The 15,036-nt window shown below is 39.2% G+C and overlaps 1 protein-coding gene across 1 annotated transcript in view; it reads left to right on the forward strand.

The window, feature by feature from the left end:
* Nucleotides 1–15,036, forward strand: part of LOC126094447 (putative helicase MOV-10) — a 354,346-nt gene that overhangs the window by 229,108 nt on the left and 110,202 nt on the right. The window contains exon 12 of the mRNA XM_049908819.1: nucleotides 10,883–11,019. Coding sequence (XP_049764776.1) covers nucleotides 10,883–11,019 — 137 coding nt within the window. The remainder of the gene's footprint in view (nucleotides 1–10,882; nucleotides 11,020–15,036) is intronic.

Below are 15,036 nucleotides of genomic sequence, written 5' to 3' on the forward strand. Positions count from 1 at the left end.
AAGCATGCACACCTCATGCACACATTACCGCCAGTTCCAGCATCTCAGGCTGGAATAACATTCCAGCCCAAGATGCTTGAGTTGGTGGCCATGTGTGCTTGAGGTGTGCTTGTGTGTGTGTGTGTGTGTGTGTGTGTGTGTGTGTGTGTGTGTTTGTTTTTACTGTCAAAGGCTGTGGCCAACAGCTATATCTGAGTGTCTTTTTAATTGTGCCTGTCTGCAACTTGACATGTCTTCTTAATGGTCAGTAGGAATCTATCTTTTCCTGTTATGTTGATATTTGTACCTGGTGTTTCCATTGTTGAAGGTCTCACTAAGGCCTTCGTAGACAGGCCCTCCCTTGCAAACTTAGTCCATGAACAGATATACCCTGTCCCAAATCCTCACACATCCCCAAGAATCAGCTGCAGAGGATTGCACCCTCTCCTCAACCAGTATTACTCCAAACTGGAGTAACTGAACTGATCCAGGTCTTTGATTGTCTATCATCATGCTCAAAGAGGAGGAGCGTCATACCCAATATCCTTCCACCCCACCTCAAGCGATGTCCTGTTGACCATCCACTCTACATAACATCTTGTGCCCCCCCTATGCCATTCCTAATCCCAACCCCTTGCCACAGGGGTCATATCTCTGTGGCAGACCAAGGCGCAAGATATGCCCGATTCGCTCACCCAGCGGATCATACTCCAGTCCTGTCATAGGCTTATCCTATCCCATCAAAGGTATGACCACCAGGGAAAGCAGCCATGTTGTATATACCAGATCTTCTGCATTTACTGTACAGCATTCTATGTGGTTGTGACCACCAATCATCTATCTGCCGGAATGAATGGCCACTCCCAAACTGTGGCCAGGAACACAGTTGACCATCCAGTGACACACCATGCTGCTGAGTTCAATGGCTACTTCACTTGGTTGTCCTCATCTCAATGTGCCACTTTTCTGAATGTTGAACTCCGTATCTCTGTTGGCTCCATCCATCTGGCTCCTTTCCTCCAGCACAAACTTTCCTGAACTATCTGGATGGGAGCTATTCTTGCATCACATCCTTCATTCCCATAATCCTCCTAGCCTAGACTTCCACTAACCCACTGTCCCCACACACTTAACCTGACACTTTTGCGTTCTTCCATCCTGTCACCCCCTGCCAGTTCATGCCTCCACATCACTTTCGTATCTTCTTAGTGTGCTACCCATGTGTCTTATGCCTGGCCTAGTCTCTGCACCTGTGACCCCCCTCCTCCTGTATTCATATTCTGCTGCCTCCTCAGTTTCTCCCTCTACTGAACCCACACAGGTGTGTGTGTGTGTGTGTGTGTGTGTGTGTGTGTGTGTGTGTGTGTGTGTACACTAACTTCTCAAATTATTTCTTCTGAAAACTAGCAAACTTTTCATTCTTTTTTTGTGTGAGTCTGTCAACAACTCAGTGCTTCAACTATTCGGCGAGTGGTTTTCTTTATTCCTAAATTATTTAGATTCTGCCAGAAGTTCCTTCACTAAGAGTATAGAGTGGGACACCTGTGGATATGTTGCAGGTACTGTGAACAGAGTCTTGTGAAGTAGCTGTGAACACATTTTCTGAAACTGTCTTAAGCAGCTAGTTCAGCAACCCACATGCAATGGAAATACATAGTGTCCAGAGAAGGAATGCTTGGTTTCAATATTAAATATCTGGAAAACTAGGGTCAATACACTGAGTGCAACAAAAGTATGTTTATTGTAGCCTGGCGCATTTTGCGTAAAGCACTTGGTGTCTGGTCGATCCTCCAACGCTAGCTGTGTGGCAACAAACTGCCAAAAATTGCAGTGTGACATTCAGTAGTAATGGTTTCTTGCATGAGAAAGGGGCCATTAATTCCTCTACTGCATACCACAGCCCATACAGTATCTTTGGTTTTGCTTCACACAAATGAAAATTTATGGAGCCCCAAATTGTCAGTTCTGTTTGTTTATGATTTCATTCATGTGGAACTGTGCTTCAATTGTAAACAAGTGCAACCATCAAATCCTTCATTATCAATCACTGTGAGAATCTGAAACTTCCTGGCAGATTAAAACTGTGTGCTGGACCGAGACTTGAACTTGGGACTTTTGCCTTTCGCGGGCAAGTGCTCTACCGACTGAGCTACCCAAGCACAACTCATGACCCATCCTCACAGCTTTACTTCTGCCTGTACCTCATCTCCTACCTTCCAAACTTCACAGAAGCTCTCCTGTGAACCTTGCAGAAGTAGCACCCCTGGGAGAAAGGATATTGAGGAGACATGGCTTAGCCACAGCCTGGGGGGTATTTCCAGAATGAAATTTTCACTCCGCAGTGTAATATTCAGTGCTAATGGTTTCTCGCATGAAAAAGGAGCCATTAATTCCGGTGGTACATACCACTGCCCAAACAGTGTCTTTGGAAGAATACAGTGGTTTTGCTTAACACAAATGGAAATTTATGGAGCCCCAAAATTGTCAGTTCTGTTTTATCATGATTTCATTCATGTGAAACTGTGCTTCATTTGTAAACTAAATGCAACCAACATCAAATCCTTCATTATCAGTCGCTGTGAGGATTTGTTCACGAAGTCTGCCCACTATCACATAGCTCATGCAGGAATGCTATGGATTTCGATTGGAAATGTGCAGACTGTGTTGGAGTATTTTCTGAATGCAGTAACACTTCAAATTGCTCTCTGCTGCAATTCTTTGGACAGATTACCTTGAATTTGCTGAATATGTCCAGAAACCATGGCAGTGTTTTCAGAAGTAACTATAGACGTCTGGGGCTAACATTCCCCGCTAGATCATCAGCCATCCAGACTGTCTGTTTGAATTTGACGAAGATCTTGTGAAGGAATTTTGCATTGGGTCCTTTTGGAACAGTAAATCATATATGAAAAGTGTACCTTCTTACTATATGACTGTTTCTAACATCTTGTATTCCAGCACTACATAACACGTTGTTCAATGAAGTATGTGATTTCAACCTATTCTTTCAGTTCACTAACTTCCTTTCATGTTTCAATGGTGGAACTGAATGCTATTGAGCTGCAGTGCACTATTTGTAGGCACCACATATTGCAATTACAGCACCATCTGTTAGCTGCTTTATGAACTGTTCCGAAATTTCTGTATAAGTGCTGTATAAAATCATTACAGCTTTCGTGAGGAAACACGCTGTTTGTTGCACTTGTCTAAAGATCTTAGTTTTCGAGCTGTTTAACCGTCGAGTGGGTAACAGTTTTTCATAACATGAGCGGGCGTGGTGCACTATGTAAAGTTGTAAAGAATAGCTGTCTTTGTGTTATCAAGACAAACATGTTTAATCTTAATGAAATTAAACAATAATAATATAAACTTACATTATATGAGCTAACTCACTGATTAAGAAAACAACAAAAAACCTTAATTTTTCCTTTCATCACTCTGTTGCCGCATACTAGTGTTACCCACAGTAAAGACCACTCAAAGCTTCAAACAGTGCAGTTACATAAGGTCCTTGTCAAAACGTATTTGATTAATAATCATCTCTTAGTTAACTGCCTCTTTGTGGCACTGTGCTGCTAGCTTGGAACAGGAGTCACTTTTCTTTCACAGACTGTAAATTTTTTCTCAACTAGTTCACTGTTTATTTTGTAATACTGCTGCTCATGTGGACATATGACAGCACAACTTATTACAGAGTTAGCTGAAGCAATAATGAAGGTATAGGTAGGTATGGTCTTGCAGTTGTAAAATAGCAATGGAATGGTACAAGACAATGTTATTTGTGATTAGCAGACATTATGCATATGTGCACCTGCTTGAGTGTTAATTTTGAAATCAGTGACTCCTTCACTGGACGCCTTGTATTTTAGACCTTCTAGCTACAAAAAGGCCTGAACTTACTGACAGTGTCAGTATAGAGACAGGTATTAGTGATCTCAACATCACCATAGTTACAATGGTTACTGAAGTTTAAATCTATCAAGGAGACTAGGAGACTTTACGATTGAAAGAACAGATAACTGGTTGTTGGCATGGACATTATTTATTTCCAGTATGTGTGAAAAGAAGGGAAAGGCAACCATTTATCTGTAGAGGACAGCAGGGTGGACAGAGATAGGGAGGGAGGGGACAAAAAGATGAAAGGAGTTCAGAGGGTAAAGCATGAAAGGGACAGAGATAAGGAGGTAGGGGAGGAAAGGAGATAAAGTTGGTGATGAAGAAGGGGAGAGTAAGGGATTTTTGGGGGGGGGGGGTGAAGAGAGGGAAAAAAAGAGGGCGTCCACAAAGATGGGGGGGGGGGGGGGAGAAGGCAGTACAAGATCTGGATGGGGAAGGAGTAGTGTGGACAGAAGGGAAAAGGTAAGGTTAGGCAGTAGGCAACAAGGTAGTGGAGGTTTAGGCCAGGGGGATTGCAAGCGTAGTTGACAGAAAGTTATGCTGGAAGAGAGTATCCAAATGTCCCATGTAGTGAAGCAGCTGTTGATGTAATTTGTATTGTGATGTACAGCTTATCTGTAACTGAATGATCAAGTTTGCTGTTTGCCGCAGTTTGGTGGCAGCCATTCATGCGAGCTGAGAGTTGGTTACTTGTCATACCACCATATAACGCTGTACACTAATTGCAGTGTTGCTGATATATCTTGAGTGCTTTCACATGTGGCCTTGCCTTTTATTGGGTAGGAAGTGCTTGTGATTGGATTGCAGTAGGAGGTGGTGGCACAGGTCTTGCACCTGGGTCATCCACAAGGCAATGACCGAGGGGCCAGGATTTGGGGTAGGGCTGGACATGGAGGGATAATGGGAAAGTTTAAACTGATACTAAATTGCTCTCTGGAGAAGTATGTGCTGAGTAATTGAATTAAGGATGTAGATGGCCCACCATTGTTTAAGAACAAAATTTGGGAAATGCTGAGGAAACAGAGATTGTTGCACTCTTGGTTCAAAACAGAATAATACAGAAATGTTGAAAGTCAGAAGTTACTAGAAATTTGTGCATCTATAAAATAACTGATGCACGAAGCATACAAAAACTACCACCATTGTGTACTAGTGAAAAATGTTGCTGAGAACCCAAGAAAATTCTGGGCCCATGTAAAATCACTAAGTCAGTCAAGTCACTCATCTACCCATCTGTTATGATAATGGAAGATAGAAGAGAAAACCTGAATTTTTAAATTTCACATTTAAAAGGTAATTCACACTGGAGCATTGTATAGGCATATTGGAGATCAGGTCTAGTTGACATGAGGGGCTAGTTGGCACACGGATCGTGTTTCCTGCCACTGTGGTATTAGAGGGCTGTCATCATAGTAGTGAGGAGTGTGCATAAAAGTGCACCATCCAGCGTAACTTAAGTCTGCGTGGAAGTATCATGAAGGAAGGACTCTGTTTCATCATTTTTCTGATTGTTGAGTGGTTTTGTCATATATTTGTTTGTTCTGTTTTGCCTGTAGATCGAATTTTGGAGCTACTGATGACAGTTCTTAAAAGAGTGGTTAAGTGTGGTTGCAGGCATACATCATAATCTTGTGTTTCTATTTTATGGTATTGGTGGTATCCATTTTGCTTTTGATATCACCATGGGGCTTGTTGGCATGGTTAGGTATGGGGTCAGTTGGCATACCTATGACGGATTGTGCCACACTTATACCCGCTAAATCCTCAATTGCTGTTCATTAAAAAAGAAATTTGTTTCTGTAAAAAATGAGTATTTACACATCACCCCAGAATAAATTTGCCATTTCCCCATAATCAGGCCACAACAGAAATCTGACCATGGCCGAAAAATAAGGTTTACTGCTATGCAAACTTCTCAGAAAATGTCAGTTTGAATTTTCTTCTACATGTTCTGATGACGGTGTGTCAGATATTACCTATGCCAGAAATGATGGCAGCTTGGCCTTCCTTAATGATTGTGGCTGAAGAACATCTCCATGGCAAAGAATTTTCACCCTCAGCCTCCTACTTAGCAGGATGTGTGGGTTCTCATTTGAAATTTTCCATGAATCCTGAGGAACACTGAAAAAATGCCAACAGGTCACATCAAAGAAGATCAGCAAAAAATCCCTGACTGTATCAAGGGCCTCTTAATCACTCTGAATATCACGCAAATTACTTTGTTTTGTTGAAATATACTGTCCGCCATTACCCTGGGAATATTTCATAACAGATGCCAATAGGACTCATTTGTCCACCATGATCAAAAACGGAAAAATCTGCAGGTATTCAGATGAGGATGATACAGTTTGATACAACGAAAGTAAAATTGTTAGGAAACTGAATCCACCTGTTCAAGTAAATGAGCACCATGTCCTACACATGTGGGTGACTTAAAACATTAAGTTCATTCTGTTTGCATAACTGTAGTTAGCTATAATAATAAGTAACCTGTAATAATAAGTAGTACTTATTTTTCTGGATGGGTTCAATGTTGGTTCAGACATTGAAGTTCATAGTGTTGTTTATACATTTAATCAGAATTTATCTGTGTTCAAGTGTAATTTCTTCACAAGGAATTTGTTTTGAACACTTTATTCTTTGAAAAGGAAGTTACCTCAAATTTTGATAAAATGAAATGTTTGTGCTCAATAATTGCTATGTTCTTCATAAGTATGCCTATGGATATCAGCAGCTTATGCCAACGAACATCACACATGAGATTAATTGGCATAGTTGTAAGCTGTTAGGAAAAGTGGTTGGGGGTTACCTAGACATGCACTGAATTAATTTATCTTAACATGCTATTCATTGTATTAACCAGAATCTGTCCAGATATTGCATGAAACAATAGAAAAATCAAAAACCAAAATCTGTGCCAACTAGCTCCATTCTCCCATATAGTTGTTTTGACTGTCACACAGACTCTTGAATAGAGGATGTAGAAGTAAGTATTGCTGGCATTAGAAGCAATTGAAAGAGTTCAAGATAAATAAGTCACCGGGACCATATGGAATCCCAGCTCAGTTTTACAGAGAGTACTCTTCAGCATTGCCTCCTTATTTAGCTGGCATTTATTGCGGATCTCTCACCCAGGACGAAGTCTTAAGAAACAGAAAGAAAAGGGTAGTTGATTCCTGTATATAAAAAGAGTGAAAGACTGGACCAACAAAATTAGAGATTAATATCCTTAATATGTTTGCTGCAGAATTATTGAACATATCCTAAGTTTGAATGTAGTTAGTTTCTGTAAGACAGAAAAGCTTCTGTCTGACTGGACCAGCAAAATTAGAGATTAATATCCTTAATATGTTTGCTGCAGAGTTATTGAACATATCCTAAGTTTGAATGTAGTTAGTTTCTGTAAGACAGAAAAGCTTCTGTCTACAAATCACCCCAAATTTAGAAAGCATCACTCATGTGAAACTCAGCTTACCTTTTTCTTGCATGAAATCCTGTGCACCATGGGTGAAGGATCACAGCCAGACACTATATTCCTAGATTTCAGGAGAATGTTTGACACCGGTGCCTCTTTGCAGACTATTAAGGAAGGTCTGAGCATGTGGAATGGGTTCTCAGATATGTGAATGGCTTGAAGAGTTCTTAAGTAATAGAACCCAGTTATATTATCAAGAGTATCCCAGGGAAGTGTGATGGGACCACTCTTATTCTCTATATTCATAAATGATCTGATTGACAGTGTGAACAGCAATCTGCAACTGTTTGCTGATGACACTGAATTGTGCAAGAAAGTGTTGTCATTGAGTGAGTCTAGGAGAGAGGATGACTTACTAGAGAGAATTTCTGTTCAATGTGCTGAATGGCAGCTTGCCACTGATTTCTTTCTGGGGTAGACAGTTTTGTTTTCAGTCAACAAAATTTTTCTTGGTGTGCAGCTCTGGATCTGCTTTCAAGCACAACAGGAGTAATTTTCTTCAGTTATTCTCAGAAGAAATGTACCTGAACAAATTTCATCTCAAATGAATTTCTCCTGTGTCAACTCTTTCTTCCATGTCATATGTCTTAACTCTTTCTCCCATGTCTTAACTTAGTGAACCATTGAAAGGTCAGGCATTAGTGCACAAATGTGAGTAGTTTATCAAAATAGTGGTACTATGTTCTATTGCTCATGTTATGATAGCAACAAGAAAAATTACACTTTCTATTTTTTAAATGGGCCTCTCCAAGGTATTTGATTGTGTTACTTATTCCTCACTGATGAAAAGGTATCATTATGTAATATAACAGAAATGCTATGATATATGAGAACTGTTCAGAAAATTCTGGCTGATTCGTAATTTCGCACTGATGGTGTGTTGGAGCAAAATGTGGTCAGCATCCCTGCATATACCTGTATTTGATGTATAAGTTTCATTGTTCTATGTCTGTTAGTTATTGTTCAGTGCTGTCACACATTTTGCGAATTTTGAGATGGCAGAGATAAAGGAGAAATGCATCTGCATTAAGTTTTGGGGGAAACTCAAGAAAATCTTTACAGAGACATATCAAACAATGCAGGAAGCCTATGGTGATGAGTGCTTAACCCAAAGACTTTGCATCACAATATGTGAGAAGCTTTTGGATCATGAAAGTGAGAACGAGATGCTACTTAAGATAATCATAACTGATGAAGAGATGTGGGATTGGGTTTATGATGTTGAGACCAAGGTTCAATCTTCACAATGGGTCAGGAAAGGTTCACCAAGACCAAAAAAAGCTTACCAGGTCAGGTCAAATGTCAAAGCCATGCTGATAGTTTTCTTTGACTTTGAAGGATTAGTTCGTCATGAATTCATGCCACAGGGACAAACATTTAATCAATGGTACTATCGGAATGTCTTGAAACACCTGCAAAAAAATGTGAGAAGGAAACGAGTTGGAATGTGGCGAGACAATTCGTGGCTCTTGCGTCACGGTAATGCACATGATGCACGTGCACATTCATCCTTGTTGTTGCATGACTATTGCACAAAAAACAAAATCACTGTTCTGCCTCATCCTCCGTACTGTCCTGCTATGATTGCAGGTTCGAATCCTGTCTCGGGCATGGGTGTGTATGATGTCCTTAGGTTAGTTACTTTTAAGTATTTGTACGTCCAAGGGACTGATGACCTCAGATGTCTAAGTACCATAGTGCTTAGAGCCATTTGAACCATTTGAAATGTGTACTACTGCCAATACACATATAAAAAGTAGTGATGCATGACATAACTTTCAAAACTGGTATTTTTTTTTTTTTTTTTTTTTTTTTTTTTTTTTTTTTTTTTTTTTTTTTTTTTTTTTTTTTTGTAGGAGAGAAAGGTTGAAAAGGAAGGGAAGGTCACTCACACCCCAGGATGAGAGAGACCCACGTGTATCAGGCACAAGTGTAGACAAGGATAAAAGTAGAGATGTCAGAGAGAGCAGGTCAAAGATGGTACATTGGTAAACATTTCACCAGCTTCATTCGAGCCATAAAGACCAAGTAAAAAGTAAAGGTAGATAAGAGGGAAGACTACCCACAATACTGTTGTATAGCTTGCTTCATGATTAAACTCCAGCAGTGCTTGGAGGCAGTAACTTTACTAGGCTCTTTGTCTTTGAAACGTGTCCTTTCTTCATTGCATCTACACTCGTCACTCACCTGTCATATTGGTCTTCTCGAGGTATAACATGCCAACTGCCACCCACCCCTGCCTCACTCTGTACCTAAGATAGTATAAACCTTGATAACAGATTGTCTACATTTACTTCAACAGTACAAAAATTAATATTCTGAATAAATGCTTGTTTTGTGGGACTATTGCACATCAAAGTGTTTGGCAATATAATGTAATTGGATAGATAAAAAAAAGATGGTTATAATTAGACAAGCTTTCAGGGCCAGTGGCTCCTTCATCAGGGGTGAAGGAAAAGGGCTGGAGAGATCTAAGAAAAGGTGTTGATTTTGGGAAAGTCACCCAGAACTGCGTGTCTGGGGAGACTTACCATCTGGTAAGTCTCCCCTGACCTGCAGTTCTGGGTGACTTTCCTGAAATCTACCCCTTTTCCTAGACTTCCCCAATCCATTTTCTTCGCTGCTCTTCCTTCCCCTTCAACCCTTCTGCCTGAAGAAGGAGCCACTGGCTCTAAAAGCTTGTCTCATTATGACGTCCTTTTGTATGTGTGTTCTGCTGTTGCTTCATGAGTTGATATTTTTATTCATCCAGTTACATAATATTGTCAAAAAATATTTGGCAAGTGTCATGGGTGAACTCAGGCACAATAATAGTGTGACACGGCAAGTGTCAAGTGAATTCAGTTACAATAATAGTTTGACATAACTGGTAACTCACAGTTACTTCAAGTATGGGCAGCAAGCTCATACGTACAGTCATTGCTTGCTGCACCTTATGAAGATGAATTGGACAGTTGTTAAAATATTCTGTGCCAAAAAGTTTCACTGTTTAAACTTATTTTATCTTGCAGTTGAAACACCATAATAAATAAATAAAATTCTAGAGTAAATAGTAGTTTATCAGTCTGTTATCCAGTTACTATTGTTATACAATAGCTGTTTTTATAGGTATAGAATGTGCAACTTTTCTTTCATTTCTCACTGTCCTTGCATCTTCATGTTGTAATTATACCAAGTGTGAATCTGAAGATAAAAGAAATAAATGCATGTTTGAAACAGAGGTTGTGAGGGGGATATCAGATTGAGATGATAAATTTAATCATTGCCTATGTAAGAAGAAAACTTGGTAAAAAGGAGCACTTTAACTAAGGTCATATTATAAGTGATTTTTTTCATGTGAAGTAGTACCACATTCAGCATAAGATCTAACACACAGTGAAGTTCTTATCATGACACAATGTTACCCCTTGTCGCAGTGTGATGACCTTACTGACTAACCAGAAAGAGTCTAAACTGTGCTGCTTACACCTGTGCTTATAGTCTTATTTATGGGGTATTAGGTTACCAATTAGTTCATGTTTAATGTTGCAGCTATGGAAACGTTGGCCTGATGCTCATATTTTGGCATGCACTCCATCGAATTCAGCTGCTGATGTTCTGACTAAACGACTTTTGAAACACATGCCAAAAAACAGTGTCTTCCGTATCTATGCTGATAGTTGGACTGGGTAAGTTTTTTCAGCTTATTTTTGCTTTGGTTTTCTACATAACATAAAAAACAGTCACCTTCTCTTCCTGATTTACTTTCAACCAAGACATAATGAACTGAAAAGTACTCCAGGAGGTAAACAATCCTTCATTTATTTATTTATTTATTCTCCATGGACAAATACAAGGATTTGTTTTGTATATTTTACATATTGATCATTGCCCCTTATAACATAGTGGGAAACAATTATATAAAATATGTAATAGGGAGTCTTGTCTGCACTTTTTGTATTATTTCTTTCCAGGTGATAATCATCGACCCTCCTAGTATTGTACATGTGCACTTCTCTATTTATATGTTTGTACTGCTTGTATTTTAGCATCACCTGAACAGTTTTATAAATATATAGTGATGGGAGTGTTAGTAGTTTCTTAATTTTAAAAATTTCTCTGCAAGACTCATTATATCTAAGCTTACACATGATCCTAACTGCCTTTTTCTGAAGGATGAATACCCTATTTACATGTTTGGCAGTAGCACATCCCCATACTTTAATTCCATATGTGAGGTATGGATACACGAAAGCATAGTAGATTATACTCATCTGTTCATATTTAAGAAATTTTGACATTGTCCACATTGCATAAATTGATTTGCTAAGTTTTTGACATAAGAATTCGATATGATGCTCCCAACAGAGATGCTGATCTAACATTATGCCAAGGAAGGAAGTTTTATCTTTCAATTTTATTTCTGAACCATCATCAGACACAACACTCCATTGCATTTCATCTTGTTTGTGGTGTATTTGAAATTCCATTAGATTTGTTTTATTGATGTTTAAGCTTAAGTGATTGTTTTGGAAGTAGTTCTTCAATCCAAATAAGACATCAGAACAATTTTGGGCCAAATCATTCTCGTAGGTTCCCCAGTTAACAACGGTTGTGTCATCCGCATAGTTAAGTATTTTGCTGTTGTGTTCTGCGGGCAGATCATTAACATATAGTATGAACAATAAAGGATGCAAAACTGACCCTTGGGGCACACCATACTTTACTATAGCTGGACTGGATCACTGGAAACTGTGATGGAATTAGACCACCAGATTCTGGAGAGCTTCCAGAACTCCCTGACTAAAAACCTGCTCTTAACTAAAAATTGGGATACTAAACAATTGATACAAGTACATTAGGAAACCATATATGGAGATAGTAATACATTTGAAAAGTAAAGCTACAGGTTTTATAAAGGGAAACCAGCCATAAAGACCAAGCAGAAATTCGTTATGCTCTGGACAGCTTTCATGTTCAAATATGAAAGCTCTACATAAAACTACTCATAGGAGACTTCAACACACAGATTGGCGGAGAATAAAAATAAGAGGAAATGGTAGAAAATTTTTTCCACATGCAAATGCCCCCAAAAGAACAGAGAAAGGCTTATCAATTTCTGGAGACAATTTGACTTAAAACTAACATCAACCTGTTTCAGAAAATTACCATAGAGAAAGAAGACATGGTTTTCTTCTAATGCACATTTACTGTTACATCATCGGGATCATGTGACAGTTACCAAACAAAACCATAGACAAATTTTGAGCGTATGGGTCAGAAGTGCACCACTTTTTAACAGAAATCAAAGCCATATTTCATCCTAAAAGACTCTATCCCAAAATTAAAAACATATGTAGAACGGATACAAAAAAAATTTCCGACAAGAGGAACGAATTCGTTGAAAAGTTTCTCACAAAGAAGATGGGAAATTGGGATGAGATTAGAGAAACAATGATGTAAATGGTGAAAGGAATGGAACATCCACCAAGAGGAAGAAACTGTGTAGATGTGGAAAAATTGGAACTCCCACAAAAAGAAGAGAAACTGGAGCTCATTCACTGAGATGAGAAAATGAAAACATGATGAAAATAACTAGACAAAATAGATATAAATTTCAGACAGAACAATAGGGAAACATCAAAAAAGTTAATGAGTTTAAGTATTTGGGAGAATGGATGCAATCAGGTGAGTTAGATAGCACTTTAAGTGCAAAGATATTAAAGAAAAATAAAAGTTCAGTCAGTATCATTGGAGGCAAAAATTAGATGCTATGCAGCAGTAATTAAACCAGAAGCACTATTTGGATCTGTATATGCACTGAATAAAAGAGGTGAAAAAGGACTGGGAAAGAAGGAAATGAAGATCCCCAGAAAAATATTAGGACCACAAAAGAAAGATAACAACTGGATGAAGAGGTGATAGAAACAGCAGTTAAAAGGTTTGTGGTCATATTCACAGTATGAATCACAGTAAGCTAACCAAGAAAAAAGTTCCTATGAATATATGTCTGGAAATGCATTGTTGCCATAATAGATGGCACCGACAAATGAAAGTTCCGCTGACCATGTGCTGTGTGTTCCTTGTGTGTTGCAGACTGTGTGATAGATGTAGTGTACTGTAAATAGTAGACTGGTCTGGTATTCTCATCAGGAACAAGTCGAGATGGTGTTTATGTATGGCCAAGCAGGTGGATATGGTCAAGAGGTAGCATGGGTATACTAAAACAAGTACTCTCATAGACGTCAACCATTATCAATCAACATTTCAAGCACTTTTTGGGTGTTTGTTTGAGCATGGGTCCTTTCAGACAGATGAACATGCAGGGAGGTGGTGGGCTGTGCATACACCAGATTTGGAGAATTGGGCTCTACAGGACATTGAGACGAACCCCAAGCTCAAGGCATTTGACCCTCCAATGTGGTGTAAGTCAACGTATGATTATGTGTATCCTGCATGACAAATGCTACTACTTCTATCATCTGCAATGAGTGCAAGGATTATCAACAGCAGATTTCCCTCTATGGAAGGATTTTGTCAGTGGCTTTTGCACCAGATCATTTCAGTTATGGGGTTTCTGTCATCAGCCCTCTTTACTGATAAAGCAACCTTTACCAGAACTGGCACCATCAAACTGCATAATCATTATCTGTGGACTACAGACAATCCTTGGGGAATGGTTGAGGTGTCTCATCAGCATCATTTCAGCATCTGTGTGTGGTCGGTGATTCTTGGCAACCACATACGTGGAGCGGTTATTATTCCACATGCGTCTTTGGTGGAATATACCTGGACTTCTTGCAGAATAGCATGCCTGGGCTGCTTGCGAATGTGTCTTTGGCAATATAACAGGTTATGTGGTTTCTGCATGATGGAACACCATCCCACTTTTACGTTACAGTTTGTTGACACCTCAGCAACATCTTTCCCAGACATTGGATAGGACACATAGATCACTGGACTTAAACCCCCTGAATTTTTACCTCTGGGGGCACCTGAAAAGCATAGTGTTGCTGAACCAGTTCCTGATGTGCAGACCCTCCAACAGTAGGTTCACAACACCTGTGATGCTATTCAGAAAGAGCTCAGAATGTGCAAAAGGGTGCAGCAATCCATGATTTGATATGTGAACACATACATTGCATCCGATGGAGGCCACTCTGAACATCTGTTGTGACACGGGTGTGATGCAGCTCAGTACTGTGTTCTGGGACAATTTGTTATTGCACACTTACCATCCATTTTGGGATACATGTTCATAGGACCTTATTTCCTCCATCTGTAGTCAGGAATCTGTCCATGCAGCTTGTCAGTTTTATTAATGTTTACCCTCTAGGGCAGACATTAAAGTCACCTATAAAACATGAGATGAGCAGAAATGGATAATCCTTACCACCACACAACATGTTTATATTTTGAAACCTAAGAACACTCCTCAGCCATCTGTATTCTAGGCATGAAAGAATTATGATAACAACAACAGATTTGTCACAACAAATGGAGAGGCATATAAACAGATATCTTTTTTTACAAGCTTTGAATAGAATGAGAATATTCAGCAGTGCAGATGAATAAAAAGTGCAGTTTTGTTCATAAAATGACTGTTTTCATAAAAGTGTAGTTTGTTGATTTCATTCATTCATTTTTCAAGGAAGTTGAATTTTTATGATTATTTTTTTTAATGTACTCATGTTTCCAAGAGAATT

This window comes from Schistocerca cancellata, chromosome 8 (genome assembly GCF_023864275.1).
Source record: "Schistocerca cancellata isolate TAMUIC-IGC-003103 chromosome 8, iqSchCanc2.1, whole genome shotgun sequence".
Classification (NCBI taxonomy): Eukaryota; Metazoa; Arthropoda; class Insecta; order Orthoptera; family Acrididae; genus Schistocerca; species Schistocerca cancellata.